Genomic DNA, 23,583 nt, shown 5'->3' on the forward strand with positions numbered 1-23,583 from the left:
AACAGCAAACAATAATGTTATCTCCTGCAACTCTTATTCAACTCAAAATAATAACTCAGTAGTTTCAAACAATAAACTAAACAAAACACAAACTAATTGTAGCATTATTTTTTACCGTACCATGGCCTACTTCAATTTATGTATTGTATTCATTTTACTTACTCCACAGAAACTAATTCAGAAAAACTGATAAGAACACAAAAGGGGAACAGTACTGCCAATCTAACAGTACAAATGAAAAAGGTCACTCAGATGCTGATATCTTGGAGGGAACACGTCATTATGTTACTTTGTACAATAATTATTTCAGGTTTACAAGTAGTAATGTTTCCCATTTGTTAACTTACTTCTGTGTCACACAGTACCTGTTTTAATTTTGCTATTAGGATGTATTTTAGAATTATAAAACTATTCAACTCTGGGGAATCGAACTCAAATATCTGGAATACTAACTCGCGCTCTATAAAGGGTGTAATTGATTTAAAGGATGCAATTGATATTTGTTATTGAAGTGTCGTATCAGTGAAGAAGTGTGTTGTGTCAGTGAAGTGTGTTGTGTAAGTGAAGTGTGTTTCTGTCAGTGAAGCTTTATAGTTTATAATGGCAGTGCAAAGTATTTGACCAATGAAATGTTTTTGAAGTGTTAGTGAAATCAGGGTAGAATCAGTGACATGTGTCGTAGTTTTGGTGAAGTGAGTGAGTTGTCAGCGAAATGAGTGAATTGCTGAAAGGTATTTGTGCAGTATGAACATATCATACTCGTGGGTTTTAGTTCGATCTTAGGGTTAAGATACAAATTAGATTTACTTTAAATGTTATTTTCTGCTCGACCATGCCGAAATGTAGTAATTATACACCTGGTAGCAGCCCTTTAATGGACCTCATTAAAGTACACCTATTCATTAAAGTTCAGGTGTTCCACCAATCAGAAACCACCATTGTAGCAATATGAAAGCGTAAGTATCGATTATTCTCGGATATGCAATCGAAAGACAACTAGCGAAACGTCACGGAGAATGGAAATCCGATACTGTCGCAGAAAGTTATGTTCTGTTACTATAATAATTTGCGTTAATTGTAAATAATATTCAAATAAATTCAATTTGTCATCTCGTTTTTCAATGTCTAAATCAATTTCAAGGTTATATCAAGATTGATCTTTATTTTACTCTCTAGATTATATCAAGGTCAATGACATTTGTTTCTAGGAAAAAATAAATACTTTCGCGTCTGCGCACATCTCACAATTTACGCGATATTGCACAAGGTCAGTTCCGCTCCCCAGTCAGATAAGAATAACATGAATACTTATGAATAATTTCAAGTTAGAAATATGGTCGAGCATAAAAAGTCGTATGAAACTTGCCTTTAATGGTAATTAAGACGCTCGTCTGCGCTCGTTTCATAAACATATTCGCGTCTTAAATACTACCGTTATAGGCTCGTTGCATAATGTACTATTAAGTTTTATTATTAATGGTATTTTTATTAATTGTGTTTATTTTTGTCTTTAGTGAGTGTAATTAGTTAACACTGCCACCGAGTGTTTACCCATTTGCAGTGTGAATAAATACATACATACATAACTGAACTACTGGAGGGGCTGACTCTTTCGATTACTTCTCTCATTTCGGCTGAAAAAAAAATTTACTCACTGAAATTCACGTCCTGAATTCCTAATAAAACATTAATTCTGGTATCACGAATACAGAGAGCCTCAATGAGGTTTTGTGTTTCTCGTCCAGCATCATCAGATAGCCTCGAGTTGCTGTCTTAACTACAGCCAAGTGCCACGGGTTCCGTTCATTTTACTAATTGACGCCGAGTAAACAATCCGAGGATATAAGAGCAGATAAATTGCTTACTCAAAGCATCTGGGGACATTTTTATTTGCCAACCAGAAGTCACGACGTCCTAAAATACAGAGATATAAAGTTACCTCATTCTTCACGCCTTGGAATCAATTTCACCGACGTCAAATTTATAAAGTCTCCCGCCGCCATTTTGTCCGGTTTTTTTTTTCCCACGGAACTCGTTGCGAAGAGACGATTCTCGCTTGTTCTTGCGAAAGAGGAATTCGGTTGCCGCAGCAACGAAAACTCCTAGTGAATTAATGTCCCATAGTTGCAGAGTGTAAATTACATCCCGACAACAAAGAAAAACAAACGACTGCAGACTTTTCCTGCATGAGGAATCCCCCTGTTGGCAACAATCCACCACAACTTCTGAAGCCGACGTATAAATCATTTATAATAATTTTCTTTCATTCTAAACCACAAAAATGTTTTCACTTATTTTGAAATATAATACGATGATCGTTACTTGGTAAACGCATGCGCAAGTCTTAACAAGCGAATAAAACTTGTTTAATTGGGAATCTTAAAGCGACACTTTTTATCTTGGGCACACTTAATTGAATTCCAAAGAAAATATGAAGCGCAGAATATTTACAGTGAAATAAAACAAAGATAATAAATCTAAATGCAAATTCATATGAGAGGACAATAATAACAAGCATATAACTTGGGGTTTTACCTGACATCACTTGAGTTATAGGTCACAAGTGACAACTGAGATATATATCAAGAGATCCAGCTTCTTTGGGAATCTTTGCAATTATACTTTTAGGGACTTGACGCAATGGAAATGCCTAGAGACTACATTTTTCACGAGGTCTTTTTTTTTCTTCGGACGAAGGCCCGCAGACAAACATCTCAGCCTTAGGCTTATTGTGCAACCTCCTTGTATTGGAATGATTGTTGAAATACATTTAGGATCGCTCTTCACGCGAATGATTCACTGCATGGTGTCATTGTATCGATTCAGGCACAGCATCCAGTTCTGACTGGAGACCTGATCCTCCTCCTGTCTGTGATGTTGTTCTGCGGCCTCCTCAGATCGATGGCATCTGTTCGCAATTCATGTGCCTGAATCTGCTGCATTCTCAATCAGAAGAACATGCCGCCGTCGATTCCACGTCTCAGCAAGGCGCCATCTATCCAAGGGAGCAACACTCCCCCGGTTACCCGCAGTCCGCTTATTAAAGCCCTCCGGCTTCTCTGGGTATGTGCAGATCCCGCAGATATGCCGCCTATAGGCAGATCCTGGAACTACGTCCGTCATATCAACCTGTAATTATTAAGATTATTATTAATGTAATGATACTAATGGACGCGAAATGAGTCTCATTGGCCCATTCTGCATCCTATGTACACCGCGTTGTAAGTCCCAAGGCCTGGACCGCCAAGCCATTCCTATATTAGCATCGGAAACCCGTAGGCCTGATACCTCTAAGATTTTATCCCAGTATATTTTCAACTATTGCAGTTTATAGATTAAATAGGAAAAGGTGAAGAGTGTTGGTGAAGTGATAGAAATGGGAGTACCCCGAGTATATATATATATATATATATATATATATATATATATATGCCTACAGGCTTTTCTCATATTTATTCTGCGTTTAATTTCTTCTCGAGTTTCATTTATATTTGTTACTGTTGCTCCAAGATATTTGAATTTTTCCACCTTTTCAAAGGATAAATTTCAAATTGTTATATTTCCATTTCGTAGACTATGTTCTGTTCACGAGACATAATAATATACTTTGTCTTTTCGGGGTTTGTTTCCAAACCTGTCTCCTTACTTGCTTCAACTAAATTTACCGTGTTTTCCCTAATAGTCTGTGGATTTTCTCCTAGCCATGATTATTCGCAACAATTCTCTCCTGCTCGTCAACTGTTCAATGATCGGAACATGGGCCCTATAATGAACGTATTGCCTGCCTACATTTGGTGCACCTCCAACGTACAATAGGCCTTATTAACAAATATTAAATATTTTTATGTATAGTATGAAACAAAATATTATACGTAACTCCATAAGAAAGCGTTTTAACAGTACTCATCACGATATTCCGGACGAGCCGTCAGGCTCTAACGACTCGTCGCCCTGGGTGGCAAAAGTCGGTATAGTACTGGCCTTCTGTGCCTGAGGTTGCGGGTTCGATCCCGGCCGAGGGCGATGGCATTAAAGTGTGCTTAAATGCGACAGGCTCATGTCAGCAGATTTACTGGCATGTAAAAGAAATCCTGCGGGACAAAATTCCGGCACATCAGCGACGCTGATATAACCTCGGTCTTTAAATAAAACGTAATTTTCTATTTTAATTCTAAAGATTCGCTTTCTTAAAAAGTTACATAAATAACTATTTTCTGTTGTAGTAGTAGTGGTAGTGGTAGTAGTAGTTTAACCTGGTAGAGATAAGGTCGTCAGGCCTTCTCTGCCCCTCTACCAGGTGATTCCAACTATAATGTGAAGAATAAAATTACAATTAGTATTAAATTTACAATTACAATAAAAATCAAAGTACGAAAATATTACCTAACTAATGAAAGCTAGATAATTTATCATACAAAAACAAAGAATATTTTATATTTACTGAATTACAAATTAAACCTAGAATAACAAAATTGTATAGTGATGAAATTACTGGATATTGAAATATTTTGTGATAGATTAAAGAAACTATTTACAAGAAATCAATTACTGACCAAGTGCCTAGTAAGTTTTTCGTTTGAATTCAATTTTACTTCGACAGTCTCTGATGGTAGCAGGTAGCGAATTCCAGAGTCTTGGCAGGGCTATTGTGGAAGAGGATGAGTATGAGGAGGTGGAATATAAAATGTTACACGTCAAAGACTCTGAAAGGAAGATGCGAAGGATAAAAAAAGAAACATAAATTAGCAAGAGAGGACGGAAGTGATAGAGATGGAGTGGGGATTCAAGGAAAAAGGAAGAAAATATGTATAAACAATAAGAAACTGATTAAATAGTCGGCCTGGTTGGCGCAGTTGGTATAGCGCTGGCCTCCTATGCCCGAGGTTGAGGGTTCGATCCCGGGCCAGTCGATGGTATTTAAGTGTGCTTAAATGCGACAGGCTCATGTCAGTAGATTTACTGGCATGTAAAAGAACTCCTGCAAGACAAAATTCCGACACACCGGCGACGCTGATATAACCTCGGCAGTTGCGAGCATCGTTAAATAAAACATAATTTTTTATTTTAATTCTAAAGATTCGCTTTCTTAAAAAGTTACATAAATAACTATTTTCTGTTGTAGTAGGTGGAATATAAAATGTTACACGTCAAAGACTGTGAAAGGAAGATGCGAAGGATACAAAAAGAAACATAAAGGAGCAAGAGAGGACGGAAGTGATAGAGATGGAGTAGGGATTCAAGAAAAAAGAAAGAAAATATGTATAAACAATAAGAAACTGATTAAATAGTCGGCCTGGTTGGTGCAGTTGGTATAGCGCTGGCCTTCTATGCCCGAGGTTGCGGCTTCGATCCCGGGCCAGGTCGATGGCATTTAATGTGCTTAAATGCGACAGATTCATCTCAATAGATTTACTGGCATGTAAAAGAACTTCTGCGGGACAAAAGTCCGGCACACCGGCGACGCTGATATATCCTCGGCAGTTGCGAGCGTCGTTAAATAAAACATAACATTTAACTAATTAAATAAGCACGAAGTAGAAGTAGAATCTATGGGCCCATGGTGTTCCGAGGCGAAGTTGTTAACTTCTGATATCGGCAAGTATTTATCAGCACTTAACGGCGACTCTCGCTCTACGGCTTTCCCCCGCCAAAGAATTAGTATTGCCATTCAACGAGGGAACGCTATAAGTGTTATGGGGACTTTTCCACAATCTAAATTGTTGGAAGAAATATTTTATTTCGTGTAGAGCTGTAGAGAGTATTTCGCATCCTTTAGTTTTGTTGCTAATTTCTCGTAATATAGTATATTAAAACATATTCAGGTATCACACCCTTGAGAAATCTATGAGCAATGCATAAACGACCATAAATGACCAGCTGAATCATTACTGTGCCCCATTCTCACGCGTCCCGAAGTTTGTTCTTTACAGTTGTTTGTAACATTACAGCGACACTACAGGTTGTCAGTGTCTTGTGTTTATTATTAGGAACACTGGGGTGAAAATTGTTTATGATATAGTGCTTCAAATCACTTTGAAATAGTGATCGATAAGATAATATAAGGTCAGAAAACAGACAACTAGCACTGTAACTTTTCAATATTCTAATGTATATGTACTTATATAATCATGTAATTAATATATCCATCAAACGTGGACAAATATCAAAGAAAGAAAGCAATAAAGGCGTCATAAGGAAAGGAAGTAAGGAAAAAACAAATGAGAGACGGTATTATCATTATCAGTTACGTGGACCTTTATCATCTGATAATTCCGTTACTTCTTACAACTATGTCAAGATATCAGGTTTCTTTAAATTTTCCTCGGTATTTTGTAAATGTTTCCCTTCATATATCCTCAAACTCCAACCCACCACATTCCCACCAACATCGCTTTGAAGGCAGCACTGTGTTCAATCCTACTTTATTATTAGTTTTTATTGATTTCGGTATGCGACTCTGCACGGCGAGACCACGCCTCTTCCCGCTGTTTACGTCTTCAAGCCAATGGTTTCCTGTGTTTACCTCCTCGTGCCTCTGAATGCCTGTTCCTTTCCGTTGGCCAGGAGGTGATCTCAGTTCAGGAGGAGACACAGAGCTACTACCAAGACGTTGTGCAATAATTGATTCCGCCAGCCCTGCGGGCTCGTTTCGCGAGGCGTGTGCATTTATACATGATACAAGTGTAAATTCTTCTAGTGAATTATCGATTTAAGTGCGTATTCTCTTGTCTTCTATTTCGTTTCGGGAGATTTTTTATTTAAAATTAAACACTGTTTTCCTAGCCTAATTTGAAGCAAATAATGACACACTTAGTAAATACATTTTGACTAGTTTTCTTATCTAAATTTTATTTTTGTTCATGTATTCTCGGTCATGGTGCATGCAGCAGTTAAGGGGTAGGTACAGCTTACAGCAGCAAAATTTTGGAAATATTCAACGTTTTTTCCCCTCCATTACTATATCTTGTATAATAATGAAAATTGATATGTGTAAAACATTGTCTTCTGCTATATGAAAAAATATTTTTACGTTTTAAAAAAATTATTTATCTTTTTTTTTTTTTTCAAAATTCATTTCATTGTGCAGTGATGAAGCTTTTCCCACATAACTCAAAAACTGTCCAGCATTCTATGATGAAATTTTTTGTGTGTACTTATGCATGTTATATCTACAATATGATGCAAGATCACTTCTCTACCTTTGATAGATTCCTGATAAAAATAAATTAATTTAAAAAATGGTCAGGTATCAGTACTTTCTTCTAACACAAAATAAAAAAATATATATATTATTTATTAATGCATGTAATTGAAAGAGCATGATATTGTAAACATGAGTTTTAGTAATAAAATAAAAGAGAGAGGACATGAAAAGTTAACATGTTTATGAATTATGAGGGAAACGCTTCATCACTGCACAGTTAACTGTCACCATTTTGAATTCGTAAAAAAATAAATGAAAAAAATATTTTTTTAATTGTATTTAATTGGAGGAAAAAATTTTTGAATATTTCCAAAAATTTTACTGCTGTAAACTGCACCTAACCCCATATGGCAGCATTTTTGACGCTGTGTGTGAGCTACGAAGTTATTCTTATTCCTACTGAAGCAGAACATTTTTCGCTTGTTTTATGCCGTTATGTGTTCTTCAGTATGTAGTAGCGAGATCCCTGCTATGTATTCGTAGGCTAAAATAGCTAATAGGTATTTCCCTTCGTACTCCGCTTATACTGGGTGTTCATTTCAAAGTGTGTCATGACGTCACTGTCGTTGGGTCACCGATTTGAAGCGAGTTTCAGCTTATATGTCAGAGAAGTTGCCTATTATTTAAGGCGTTCTTCAATCTGAACTTGAGAACGTGTACGGTATAACTCGAACGTCGTAGCAACAGATGGCGGTCTGTACGGTCTGTGTGCTACCATAACCTCTTTCGAACTGTGTTTTGCGCCGCCAAGTCGTACGCAGGGTATTTGTTATCATCGGTTGCGTACGGTAACATTACACAACACAAATCAAATGCTCCGTGTCCATGTTGACCGTCGAAGTTAATGTCAACAAATACTGTACGTAAGTAATCGTCTTAACCCTCTCCCCATATCCCGACAGTACGTATTTCCAAACAGTTCACATTCCTGCCACTATCGGCGTTACCGTACGTATCGGTACGTACTCTTCAGAATGAACGCCGTACTTGCTAGGCAACTTCTCTGCCTCATAGGTTATACACCTCTGCGGAAGTGTAGGAAGTTTGAATTCTCTAGGCTTATCGGCTAGCCACATGACGGCATACAGCGAGCCATGACACACTTTGAACTGAACACCCAGTACACTGTCAACTGTTTTACAGTTCTTTCCTCAGTTATACCAACATAACTTAGATGACATTACGAAAGTTTCACGCTAGTGTACACTCGAATTTTTTGTAAATGTTAATATCACGACAGACGCCTTTCGTATGCCTTACGGATGTGTGACAGATTAGGGTACTTTAGATTTTTGGTATACCTTTCATATACGAATCTGTGTCAGGTTAGGTTAGTTTAGGCTTTTGGTATGCCTTGCATTTACGAATCTGTGACAGGTTTAGGCTACTATAGGCTTTTGGTATGTTTTGCATATACGAATCTGTAACAGGTTAGGTTAGGTTACTTTAGGCCAGCGATGGGGAACAGCCTCTCTAAGAGAGCTTAGCTTCTCCCGCTACATTAGTTTATGTTGAATACAGGTACTCATGCTAACTGCTCTGTTTACAATACGAGTTCCCCGTTCCCTGGTTTAGGCTTTTGTTATGCCTTACATTTACGAATCTCTGCTAAATTAGGTTACTTTTGGCTTTCGTTACGCGTTGCATATACGAATCTGTGACAGGTTTGGTTGCGCTTTTTTATGCCTTGCATATACAAATCTGTGACAAGTGAGATTACATTGGTTTAGACTTTTGTTAGGTCTTGTACAGGGATATCATTTTATTTTTACTAACATTTTTAATATTAACCTGGCTATATCTTTGTATTAACGTTTGAGAACCGGAAATAAAGTTTGCTACCCCCTTCCACGACTGGAGTTCAATGATAATGGCGTAAAATACAAACAAATCACTTTACTATGTAGCTTATAGGGTGTAAGAAAAGTAGTTCGCCCATTTACGTAAACTAGGAAATATCGCAACTTTGAGTTTGATCATTTTCATTAGGTTTTCTTTAATCAAAATACAGTACAGTATTAACAATAAGTGTTTTTACTCACGAACTGAGTTATCCATGCGAACGTTTCATTATGCAATGTATATTATACTGTCTACAGCACATTAGCGTACACTATACAGAATGAAGTTAAATTGGAATATAATCATAATATGGATATTTAAACACATTTTTTAAAATGGTGACCGTTCATTTTGATACAGACTTCAGCTCTTTTGTGCGTATTATCACACTAGAGACTATTGTACCTAATTCCAATAAAATTACAAGTTTCGTCCTTCGTACTAGTAACTCATGTTGAAATAATTCTGTACCTACTCTATAAAACAGTATCTTACGTACTGTGAATTCAGTCTCCACTTCTGCCCGACCCGGACAGATAAAATTGCTCAAACATGCTATCTACTGCCCTTCCAAGTGGTTATGTCGCAGGATCGTAGAAAGGGAGAAAATCACGTGACAGTTAATTACTTAACGTGGGCCTTTTATTTAAGTTAGCCTATTTTAAATAGTTATATAATATTACGTATGTAATAGTTGTATAATATTACTAGTCTTTACAGAGGGGCGAGCAGAAGCAGGTGGGGGAAATCGGGATGCAACGTAGGCAAACGGACGACAGTACCTGTGCGAAAATATGATTCAATATTGAAAGCTCTTTTGTCACTGGAAAACGCGAACATTTTTCTGGAACGTACTATACTCACTATCTCAGTACTGCTTACTATATGCGGCCTTGGTTCTGTGAAGAGGACAGTTGGAACGTCATTAGTAGAAGGGGTGGAAGTGAAGTACATTCAAAAACTCAGGTACAATAAAAATTTAAGTAAAAATAAAATGATGTCCCTGTATATACGAATGAATAGATTATATTAGTTTTTGCTTTTTTATACCTTACACGAATCTGTGACGGGTTAGGCTGCTTTTGGCTTTTGTTATGCATTCATCTACGAATCTGTGACAGCTTAGTTTAGGCTCTCGCTATGCCTTGCATATATGAATCTGTGACAGGTTAGGTTATGTTAGTTTAGGCTTTTGCCATGCCTTGCATAAAGGAATCTTCCAGGAAAAAAATGAAACTTTATATGAAATAGTTTGGGAAAGTCTTTGATTGAATAAAATTCTCAATAAATTCAGTGAGTTTAAGAGATCAGCGTATTATGATAATAAATTATTGAAAGATTATTAGTTTTGTCTTTAAATATGCAGAAATTTGATCCGAACAAATGTAACTTTTCGTTCTCCAAAGGAATTTTATAATGAGTTTCACTTGTCCTGAATATCACTTAGTCCCGTTTGATATAGAATTGTATATTTTAATAATAATAATAATAATAATAATAATAATAATAATAATAATAATAATAATAATGGTTCATTTTAACTGGCAGTGTTAAGGCCATTTGGTCTTCTCTTCCACTCAACCAGTATGATAGAAAATTACTACAATGCTGTGAATATAACATAATTAATACAATACACTACAATACAATTCAAAGAAATACAATACTAAAAAACAAGCCAATATAATACATAATTAATATAATACAATGACAATTTTTTTATCTTCACAGCACCGATAAAATAATTATGTAATAATAATAATAATAATAATAATAATAATAATAATAATAATAATAATGATATTCATATTCTTTATTTGCCTGAAGGTACAAGAATACAAGAGGCCTCGTCAATGTGATAATATAAAAAACAATGTGTCAATATTTAAAATATTAAAAGAGTAAAAAATAATAAAATTTAACTAAAATACTACATCATTTTCAAAAAATTCATTCATATTATAAAAGGGATTATTTTGTAGCCATCTCTTAATCTGAAATTTAAATTGTGTTTCGTTAAGTGCCTTTATATTTGTAGGTATCTTATTATATACTTTTATTGCAGTAATTACATAGCTTGATTGTGTAATAATAATAATAATAATAATAATGATAATAGTAATAATAGTAATATTATTATATTTCTAGAAAAAAACTTAATGCGTTTAGTCTGTTTCTGTATTTTGTGTGTGTGTGTGTAAAAGTCATCCATATGAAATTATTATTAAAAATGACTGACAGTTGCGTAAAAAAAAGAACAAATGAGCAACTAAGGATGCTGAAATTCCATTTAAAACAGAATTTACTAGAACTGGTATAACTTCTGTTCTAATCTCTAACGTCCAACCATTGAACTTGTACAGAAATATCTTAATGGTGTCGTACCGATAAATTCTGCACATTCTTTTCTTGATGTAATGAGGTACTGAATGTCGGAATTAACTTTCGAGTTGTGAGAAGATGTGACACAGTAAGAGTTAGGTGGGCGACTAAACAAAAGACTGACGCGGCTCTGAAGTGTCCAAGTGAATGTATTATTGGGTAACCACTGCCAGTGTGACGGCTCTTCGCAACGGGACGCGGCAGTGCAGTGTTTTGTTTTGTGGCTGTGTGGGTGAGAAGTGAGCTGCTATCCGAGAATACCGTGTAAGCATGTGGAATACAAGAAACTGATACGATGATAATAATAATAATAATAATCAGGCTTAGGATCTGGGACACTTAAAGCAACCAATATACGCACAACTTGACTATAGTAGACAGACATATAGTGAATATAAAGAACGACGTCAATGTGCTGCTTTATATTATAATAGTACAATCTAGTGACAGTGGAAAATGAAGTCGGATACATATCTCACAAGTTTTCATGTCCCTCGGCGACGTTGAAGGCGTTAGCGTTACAATGAACAACAATGTCAGTAGTGGCAAATAAAAAAACCGGACCGACCCTTGTAGCTGATACAAAAGAATCCTGTGCTGTGTATTATGTCAAACTGTGGTAATTTCAATATGGACAGTGAAGCCAGAGGTATGTACTGCTATTTAATGTAAAAATACGCGTTTATCTTTGCCGAATAGAGGTAGAAATGTAATATTGATGCCAGATGAAAATAAAACTCTCAAAGTTTTTTCGTCTGTAAGTTTGAGGCACTGAAGGAAACAAAAGACGGTAAGAATCGAACAAATGCAATAAATTTAATTGTTACAATCAATTATACAAGATGAATGTGTTTTGTGACTAGCAAAATTTTAATCTGTGATTCTGAAATCAGCTACAAGGGTCGGTCCGGTTTTTTTTTTTTTTTTTTGCCACTTCTGTACATACTGTTCACTATGAATTGAAAATGCACTGTAATGGCCTGAGTTCGTTTCGTAGGGAGAGACTGAAGAATACTGTACAGATGCCTCAAACTAGCAAGCTGTCTCGTTCGCGCAGGCGCATAGAGCACTTCTCCCCTACCACTGTCCGCCTACTGCTGTGCACTGTGGGCTAGAACGGTACAGCTCAGTTCTAATAACAGTTGAGAAGGCTGCATAGGGAGGGTACATCTTGAATACATTGTCAAAAGGTCAACTTTTCAGATAATATGACTATATCTGGGTATCGGAGCCTAGGTGGGCCCCCTCCGTTAGCTTTACTACTTCCCCTCTCCAGGCAGCTTCCTAGTTTGAGGCATCTGTACCTCTGATCACGAACCGTATTGTACACTAACGCATAGGTAAACAGAACTCAACGCACCACCTCACTCCAACTGCACTCCCTTGCACTGTAACTTCACTTCATTCTTAAGTTATCTCGGATCCTAAAACTGATAATAATAATAATAATAATAATAATAATAATAATCATAATCATAATAATAATAATAACTGTTAGGTCTACTGGTCTCTTCTGACTTCACAAAATACTTAAGAGCTGCTTTGCTGGTCTGCCTACATTTTTCTTCCTGTTGTTATATAGGCTTATGGCTTTTCATATGCAGGAAGTAATTTCAATTGTACATATTTTCTTCATTTTGTACACAGTCTTAACTCTTACACGGGCTTAGTCTATTACACAATAAAGGAGATTTTTTTCATGACCGTGACGAGTTTGTTTCTTTGTGATTGTTACTTTTTTTAGTTGGTTATTTAACGACTTTGTATCAATTATTGTCTTTTTTTTACAATTCATTTTTGGTTTTCCGATAAGTCATTTACAATGTTATAAAATGTATTTATTTAAATTTTCATTCATAATAGGAACATGTTTTTGCAAATGTTAATTTGTAATAAGAATGATGTCATATGATTGAAAGTTTAAATAAATATATTTTATAATTTATTATTAGCTTATTTAGTGTCGATGAATTTAGTGATAGCGAGATGAGGCCGAGGTTCCGCCATTATATTATCTGGCATTCGCCTTACAGTCGAGGAAAACCTCGTAAAAACCCAACTACTTAATCAGTCCAAGCGGAAATTTAACCCACACCCGAGCGCAGCAAGGACCTCTGCCTACTGAACTACCGGCTCTGGTGGCCATGGTATCAGTAGGCACTTTCCTGTAACTTGGCTTGCAAGATCGCCAGATACTAACCCAGCAGATTATTGGTTGTGGAGAATCTGAAGGAAAGAGTGTTCTTGAACAAATCTACGACAATTGATGAGTTTGACTCCATCGCACGCACTGTGGAAGATATTTCAGAACACGAACTCAGGGCTGTTGTGTAAAGCATTGAAGAGGAGGTGTTACTTGTAAAAAAAAATGATCTACACATACAACACCTACGATGAAGTTATGGCAGTGGGTGGCGATACAGAAAAAAAAAATCAATTTCTTGTGTAATATGGCAGTACCAGAATTCTTAAGATTGTGTAGAAAATTAAGAAAATATTAGAAATTAAAGTTAACTCTTACTTTTGAAAAACTTGTATATAATAATATCTGTAAGCTTTGAGTAGGATACAGTAGTTTTCCGGCTACCATAAGTGTCAGTAAAGAAAACACTTTCTTTGTATTAGCTCTGAAGTCTTTCGGCAGTATCTTCCGTTCCATTTCTTCCATCTAATACTTCTACCTTCATTTTTAGTATTGTACGACGCTGTATCAACATCTCAGATTATTTAGCGTCTGAATGGAATGAAGATGATAATGCCGGTGAAATGAGTCCGGGTCCAGCACCAATAGTTACGCAGCGTTTGCTCATATTGGGTTGAGGGAAAACCTGGCAAAAAAACCTCAACCAGATAACTTGCCCCAACTGGGCTTCGAACCCGGGCCACGTGGTTTCGCGGCTAGACGCGCTGGCCGTTACTTCACAGGTGTGGACTTCATAATACCACTCTTGTTTATTATTAGAGTTGCGTTATATTCTACCATATTTGCCTAATATTTCATATTATGTAGGCTATTCGAACGTGAAACATGCTCCGTGGATGTTCAGACAACATGGACTCAAGTCACATTAAGACCTGTTCAGCGCTTTCATCTGTCAGCTTTGTGGATAGATACTGGGAGGCCAGAGAAAGAATGCAGCAGTGCTGACATCCCTCCTTCGTAGTTTCACTTTGTATATACTTACTTACAAATGGCTTTAAGGAACCCGAAGGTTCATTGCCGCCCTCACATAAGCCCGCCATCGGTCCCTATCCTGTGCAAGATTAATCCAGTCTCTATCATCACACCCCACCTCCCTCAAATCCATTTTAATATTATCCTCCCATCTACGTCTCGGCCTCCCTAAAGGTCTTTTTCCCTCCGGTCTCCCAACTAACACTCTATATGCATTTCTGGATTCGCCCATACGTGCTACATGCCCTGCTCACTTATCGTAACAAGCTGTTTTTTACGGTGATGGGTTGTTAGCCCTTCGCCCAACCCCCAAGCTGGAGGACCACCCCTTATCGGTTGTCCACGACTGCTTATTCAATATATTCGCAGTTACCCTCCATATCTGCTCACTTTGTATATTGTTTGCTTTATTTTTGTTTTCTATCTTTCATCTTGGTTTTAATCGCTATTGTACGGCCAATGACTCCAGTCAAATGCTACTGCATTGAATAATAATAAAAAAACATTTCAAAGTCCTCTAACTTTGTTGAAAAGTAAGTTTATAGTAAAATAATGATACAGTTTTGTTCATGAAAAAAAGGGGGGGGGATGTATTGAGATATATACCAGTTTCAAAACATTGAGATATAATCGTCATTTTTTTCTCTTATAATTTGTGGCCTCTGTTTTAGAGAATGAACAACATTCAGATGAAAACCTTGCGGAATATCTTCCAAGCTTCCACAATGACAACAAATTGCAACGTCATAATATCTCAATCCATTTAGAGTTTCTAATCTTTTCAGTGCGCTGGAAAAAATCTCTGTTACCTTCATATTAACACTGAATAAGGCCAATTCGCATTTGTAGAGGCAAAACTATTTTTTCTGGTATGAATTTACAAAAAAAAAAAAAAAAAACTACGCCTAACTCGATGACACAAATTCCACAATTTGGGACATCTGGCCGAAATCTACGGCTGACCACTAGGATCCAGAATACAAAGCAGAGGTTAAATGAAAAGTACAATATGATTGCGGAGAGAATACGGAACAATGATAAATTTAAAAATAAAGTACAATTTATCTCGGAGAAACATGAGATGAAAATACATTGAAGAGTAATGAAATGAAGTAAAAAAAATACATAGTATTATAGAAGTGATTGTGTAAAATGGATAATGAATCTCTCAATACTATTAAACAAATTTTGTTAATGTCCTCATTAGAAAATTTAAGAGAAAGGAGAATGGTTTTGGTTAACTTAAATGAAGTTCCCCTAGCGCCAAAAAGAAGTCCTTTCACTTCCCATGTATTAATATTCATTTTGTATCTCTCACTGAAGTGAGGAATACATGGGTTGTAAATACTGTAGACTTCTTTTCATCGTTAACGTTATTATCTTGTTGATCATCCTTCTCAAAACGGACAGTGGGGTCAAGAATGAGGCTTCTTTGATTCCGGCGATCGATGGCTATAATGTCTGTTTGTATTGTCAAGCAACAGTAGTAAAACAATTGAAATAGAAGTCTCTGTGAAAATAAAATAATCTTTCCTGACTTATATCGTATACTGTCTATAGACGTAAATACAGGTTGCGTCAGAAAGAACGGATGGATTTCAAACTATCGATATGCAGCGAGGGGAGGGATAGAGTGAGGGGGACCACGACTGTTGGATCAGCCAGAGAATGCAGTTTCAGTTGAGAACATGGTGTTGGTCTGGTGTACAACGTGCTTTCATCGCAGAGACATTTTTGAAAAATGAAGAGTCTGTGATCGTCACTCAGGACTCATTTCGACATCGGATGTCACGCTAGGATTCCAACTCGGAATACAATTTTGCGGTGGTTGGCTTCATTTCGTACCAACATTAAAGAAGAAATCACCTGGACGAACACGGAGCGCGTGTACTCCTGCAAATGTGGAGACAGACAGTAGGTTGTCCGGCCACCTCAAAGATCAGCCCGCAAACATGCTATTGCACTGAGATTGTCCGAGGTTACGGTTCTTTCTTTGGGACCATTTGAAGGCGTAAGTAACCACATACACTGGACGAACTGAAGACGGCGATTCGTGAAGAAATTGCGGCAATCCCACCAACTATGACCGTGAAAATGACGGCGAACTTCAGAAAACGCCTCGATGCCTGTATCGAAAGCTAAGGACATCATATGGATGATGTTGTATACCATAAATAAACTGCGTGTATTGGTGAATCTGTTGATAACAATAAATTTTTGATTTGATGAATCCTCACAATTTTATTGCCCTGTGAAATCCATTCGTTCTTTCTGACGCACCCTTTATTTCTAATTTACTTAGGCTAATGATTCTCATCGATTTTGGACTTTGCTCTCATCTTATTAGCTATGCCAAATTTTAATCAGTGCCCTGTATTTGTTGCAGATCGTAGACAAATTATTTCGGCTTCTGGACCAGGATTTGGACGGCATTGTAACTCCAGACCAAGCCATGGAGTTCCTCGCCAATCTCAGCAACGCCCGGTAAGTTCAGCTCCACCTCGAGTGGGCGCTTTATGGCAGTGTGAAAGTGAACATGTAAACACTTCAAGTACTGGCCATTGTACTGTGCCAGCAGCTAATATAATAATTACTGCAGACGACACAATATTACGAAACCACTTGGAAACGAGACTGAGATACCACTCCGGCAGATATTGCAGCTCGAAAGCGATTTTTGACTACTTTTATTGCTGGGTATATGCTTAAAAATGTAGAAAGTTGTATCTGTCTTTGTTAGTAGAAAAAGAGTAACATACGTGATCGTTGATACATTCACAATAATTTTCTGGTTAGATTTCCTGTACTAAGTGTTACAGTCCTCCAAGAAAGAATACATTCCTGTACAAAATGTTTGAAGCTTTGAGATAAGTTTAGTGCAACATTAATTAGTAGGAACCATATTTTGTCCCAGGGCGTACGGTTATAAGTTTAGCTGTTCATAGACTATATTGACGTGACGTCATATTTGACGCGTGCCACAGTATTTTGTTTGTGCTGAAGTTGACTTTCTATTCATGATTCAAAACTAGATCTCATAGACTGTTTACAATGCATTGTAGTGATAGACTGATTTTACGATTATGTTTCCTACAATTTATAGTAAATTATGCAACGAGCCTATAATGGTATTAATTAAGACGCGAGTATGTTTGTTTATGAAACTTGCTTGCACTCGTTTCATAAACAAACATACTCGCGTCTTAATTACCATTATAGGCAAATTTCATACGACTTTTTATGCTCGACCATATTTCTAACTTGAAAATATTCATAAGTATTCATGTTATGGTTATCTAAGTGAAGAGCGGAACTGACCTTCTAAATTTTGAGATGTGCGCAGAGGCGAAAGTATTGATTTTTTCCGAGGAACGAATGTCATTGACCTTGATATAATCTAGAGAATAACATGAACATTAATCTTGATATGACCTGGAAATTGATTTAGAATTGAGAAACGAGATGACTAATTGAATTTATTTGAATATTACTTACAATTAACGCTAATTATTATAGTAACAGAACATAACCTTCTGCGACAGTATCGAATTTCCAGCCTCCGTGACGTTTCGCTAGTTGTCTTTCGATTGCATATCCGAGAATAATCGATACTTGCGGTTTTATAATGGTACAATGGTGATTTCTCATTGGCTGAACAACTGAACTATAATGAATAGGTGTACTTTAATGAGGTGCATTAAACGGCTACTACCAGGTGTATAATTACTACATTTCGGCATGGTCGAGCATAAAATTATTTCTTCATTTATTTTATTTATTTATTTTCACTAGCAGAGTTAAGATCATAAGGCCTTCTCTTCCACTCAACCAGTATAAAACTGCACAGCAACATTAATATGAATAACAGCAACACAGAAAACAATGGAATAATAATAATAATAATAATAATAATAATAATAATAATAATAATAATAATAATAATAATAACTTTTTAGCTCTTAAATAGGTTCCAAACTGTCATTTCGTTCACCGATCATTTCAGCTCAGCCGCGGAACACACTGAGGTAGCAAGGCGATGATTTCTCAACCAAGATGGCACAGGACAGCGTCCCATTCTTTCATAAGTATAATCATTAAACTGGACAAGTGAGAGATTGTACGCTTACTTTTTCCATAAGTGGAAATGTCATTCATTACAGTTAAGCCTCTTTCAACTTCCGTGCTGTTATTGGTGATAAAATTCACTATTTTTTTTTTAATTATTGTTCATGGCATAGGGGCATTGTTCTTTTCTCTAAAGTCAACGCCCATGAAATTTAGAAAATCAAAATTATAGAGTATTTAACAAGCAGTGCAAAACCCTCTAAATTCCCATTGTTCTTAATCGATCGCTTTAGCAGAATGCAAACTAGGAGACAGTTAAATTAGAAAAGTGCGTTTATTTTATTTTATTTTGTCGCAAGCTATTTTAACAAAGAGCTCGGAACAAATATGAATATTTAACGAAGGACTCTCTCGAGCCGTTGCAAGTCCTCTCCAGGACATACCTGTGTATCTGCCAAAAAAATGAACTACTGATAAAAAGAAAGTTAGTTACATGTGAAATCCTACTCTAAATTTTGGCCCATAATGTATTTTGATGTAATGCACATTAAATAGTTTCATTCGTGTGTAAGTCTTTTCAATAATAGTTCAAGAACATAAACAATAATATCATTCACAATATAATCGCTGTTATTCCGAAACCTCGTAACTCCATAAAACACAAATTTTCAATAAGAACAAAGATATTAATGGAGCGTAAGCAGATTCTTTAATAGAATATAGCTACAAACGTAGCACTGACAATTTATCAGAAACAAAATGCATCATTTGATAAGGAGCAAAATAGCATCTGCCCTCAAGATCAGCAACAGCAGCCTAGAGGTTTATGAAGAAGTCCACTGTGTCGCTTCCAATGGGAGTCATAGACATTGATCGCTATTGACTGCAGTAAGACAAAGTACATCTTCGATTCCACCATAGGATTTGAGACCTGCAGTGACCAATCTTTGGAAGTAGACATCGAGAAGAAGCAAATTTTATGAAACTACATCTGACTTCTTTAAAAGCTGTTATCACCATTGGAAGCAGGATAACTATAACAAAATATTTTTTCAAATTTTTGTGAACGATTTAATTTACCGAGAACAATCTGTAAAGAAATTGCCCTTATGGCCCTTAAGGGGTTAGATACAGCTTACAGCAGTAAAATGTTTGGAAATATTCAACTTTTTTCCCCTCTCCATTACTATATCCTGTATAATAATGAAAATTGGTATGTGTAAAACACTGTCCTTCAGCTATCTGAAAAAAATATTTTTACGATTTATAAAAAATATTTATATATATTTTTTTTCAAAATCCAAAAAGGTGGCAGTCACTGTGCAGTGATGAAGCGTTTCCCTCATAACTCATATACTTGTTAACGTTTTCATGTTCTCTCTTTTTATTTTATTTCTGAAACTCATGTTTACAATATCATGCTCTGTCAACTACATTCCTTAATAAATAATATTTTTTTTTATTTTGTGTTAGTAGAAAATACTGATATTTGACCTTTTTTAAATGAATTTATTTTTTATCAGACAATCTAATCAAAGGTAGAGAAGTGATCTTGCATCATATTGTAGATCATATTGTAAATACGACATGCATAAATACACACAAAAAATTTCATCGCAGAATGTTGGATAATTTTTTAGTTATATGGAAAACACTTCATCACTGCACAGTGAACTGAATTTTGAAAGAAAAATGTAAATTTTTTTTTTTTTCAAATCGTGAAAATACTTTTTTCATTTGGCAGAAGGATATTGTTTTACACATAATAATTTTCATTATTGTACACGGTACAGTAATGAAGGAAAAACATGTTGAATATTTCCAAAATGTTACTGCTTTAAGCTGTACTTAACCCCTTAAGTCTTCTATTTAGATTTTTAAATATAACTTATATAACAACAGCACATAATTTCAATGATCTGTACTTTTGTTGTATGTATTCTAAATTTATGTTATGTTCTTTCATTATTTATTATCACATTTTGTAAGGTATAATTCTTAGATACTTTGTCATTTTAAGCAGGCCACTCTGGTGGTAAGTTTTCAAATTAAATTAAATTAGAATAAAATACCAAAAACTCGTATATCCATACCCTAACTATACGACGTTTTATATTAACAGGTATGCTATTATTTAAACGTATGTGGTTTTGTATTTGGCTATTTTGCCGATGATACTTTGCAACCGTTAATCCTGAAACCTCGATTCAGCGGTCATTGGACTTAGGAAGATTTGGAATAACAGCGACGAGATAATGAAACAGAATTGTTGAAGAATACAGAAACGTATAATAAGAAAGTATATGCTGCATTCGTGACATTGTTTTCAGGAAATCCACAATAGTAATATACGTTACAAGAGCGGTATGTTGACGTTTTCATGGTCGAGGAAAAGATTGAAAAAGCGAAACGTAGTTGAGCTTTTTTAATTTCCGAGAACATGAAAACAAACATACCGCTCGTGTATCGTACATTATTTTGTGCGAAGATCGTTTATTACGTACCTGAAAGACAAATTTCTAATTAGTTGCAATGAAATCTCCATGTTGGTTTCTGTTTAATGACGCCAACTTCGGAACAACAAAATATCTTTCTTCAACATTGTTGCTGTAAAATGTTTTCTGTGTTTACTATACTCCAGAAGGCCGTGATATACGTCTGTCTTTTTTTCCCCCCAGTCTATAAATGCGAACTTAAAACAAACGGTAAGGTTATGTAATGATTTATTTTTCATTTTAATATTTTAACAATATTATTTATATAACATATTGCAGTAATAACATCGGTATCTGGAATCTCGTTGATTTTTTCACGGCTTCCTTAATGTTACTTGTATCAGGAATGCAATAAGTTTCGTGGAGTAGTAGACTTTACTTAATTTTTGCACATATTTAAAAACAATAATTAACATTGGAATTTAGGTGAAATTGCAGTGGTAAGTTTCCAATTTATAATTATTACTACGTTAAACGTCTCTAAAAATAATATGTTAAAAGCCTAAAGCAGTAAAATGAATGTCGCGCTTAAGCGGTAAGAAGAGGGAAATTGTTATGTGTGTTACGTTGGGAATACTGAATGTGGTATTTCACACTTACCGCGTATTGGTTCTGTGCGGAAAACAAGCAAATACGCACGATCTCGCACAAAATATTATGATCAAACATGATACAGTTCGATACTTGGTCTATACCACACAGCCAGTGTTGCGTTTTGTTCATTCTACGCCACTTTGTGTCACTTTTAAATAAAGCAATCTACCTCGTTTTGCCACGCGGCCAATGTGGGATGTGGCGTCTTGTTAAATACAAAATTATCAGATAACTATGCTCGTTTAGGAGTGCTTTAATATTGTTAATTACTGGTTCTTTTATATTGCGACATTTCTGGGGTCTTTGAAATGAGATTTCTCCAGTAGAAAGACCGGATAATATTTTCTATCCGTAAGACATAGAGATCACCGCTATGGCATTAGTATAACATTTAATATTAAATATGCAAATTCCAATGATCCGGTTTTCTTAGCGTCATTACAGAGGGACAATTTGCAGTCGTAACATACCACACATTCGCTCCCGATGTAGCAGGTAATTGATTAGTTTATTGCTAACTAGCGCTTGTTAACTTCGTTGTTTAGCGTATGGGCGCTTTAAATCTTTAGAGATTGTCTAGCTTCGATGAAATAATCATGCTTGATTACAATGTAATAACAGTGGAATTAAAATTGGCAGGATTCACTGATGCATTGAAAATGATAATCTTCCACGCATATAAAATAAATGATAGGAAGTTTTGAATGACTAACGTCACAAAGCAAATCCTTAAGATGAAAGGAACAGAATTTCCCTTTGCTATTTTGCGTTATTTCATTTTATTTAGTAGGAAATCGATCTTGTTGCTAGAAATAATTGTAACATCGCGGTAAATACAGTAGCACTTGCCAACGCGAAAAAACACCTCTTCACCGCAGCAGTGAGGGAAATAATAATGTAAGGTCCACTGCTGTGTAGTAGCGGTTAGCATCCCTGACCGTGAAAAGAACGGATCCGGGTTCAAATCCTGGTTAGGACAAGTTATCTGATTGAGATTTTTCCGGAGTTTTCCCTCAACTCATTACGAGCAAATTCTGGGAAACTTTCGGCGCTGGACTCTGGACTCAGGACTCATTTTGATGGCAGTATCATCTTCAACTCATTCAGATGTTATACAGGATGAGTCAGGAGGAAAGTTACATGGTTTGAGGGATGATAATATTGGTGATTCTGAACAAAAAACGTTTATATGAACATATGCCCTGTTCTGAACGGTTTCGGAGAAAACTAATGGAAACAATGAAGGCCGGGGAAAGTGCAGGCGAGTAGTAAATTAAAACATTGTTACTTTATGCTCTGTTTAATTATGTACTTTTCTTTACAGAACATGTTCAAAAAGTCCACCGTCAACTTTAATACACTTTGCAGCTCTTGTAGACAGCTGCTGTGTTGCTGATCTGAGCTGATTCGGACATTCCTTTACTACAACACAAGCATGTAAAATGCGACCGAGAAGTTCCTCCCTTGTTTCCACTTTGCGCTTGTACACTTCGCTCTTAAGCCAATTCCATACACAGTAATTCAATGGAGTAAGGTCGGGTGAACTCGATGGCCAAGAAATGACTCCACCTCGACCGATCCAACGCCCAGGATACGTTCCATTGACCCCACTGCAACCTAATATCGTTTTGGTTGCGTCCGCATGTGAGTGCTGTTGAAGGACATGTAACTCAAGCCCGTGATTTTCAAACAGCATGTCAGATACTGTTAAGAACAGAGCATATGTTCATATAAACTTTCTTTGTTCAGGGTCCACACCTGTGGAGTAACGGCTAGGGCGCCTAGCCGCGAAACCAGGTGGCCCGGGTTCAATTCCAGGTCGGGGC

At 36.2% G+C, this 23,583-nt stretch overlaps 1 protein-coding gene across 6 annotated transcripts in view; it reads left to right on the forward strand.

The window, feature by feature from the left end:
* Positions 1-23,583, forward strand: part of Nox (NADPH oxidase) — an 804,684-nt gene that overhangs the window by 714,801 nt on the left and 66,300 nt on the right. For 5 of the 6 annotated variants that reach the window (XM_069825605.1, XM_069825607.1, XM_069825610.1 and 2 more), the window contains one exon: positions 16,990-17,087. In XM_069825605.1, coding sequence (XP_069681706.1) covers positions 16,990-17,087 — 98 coding nt within the window. Of the gene's footprint in view, positions 1-6,595; positions 6,714-16,989; positions 17,088-23,583 lie in introns of those variants that run through there. The other variant, XM_069825609.1, reaches the window with a different exon arrangement.

Source organism: Periplaneta americana, chromosome 5, assembly GCF_040183065.1.
Source record: "Periplaneta americana isolate PAMFEO1 chromosome 5, P.americana_PAMFEO1_priV1, whole genome shotgun sequence".
NCBI lineage: Eukaryota > Metazoa > Arthropoda > Insecta > Blattodea > Blattidae > Periplaneta > Periplaneta americana.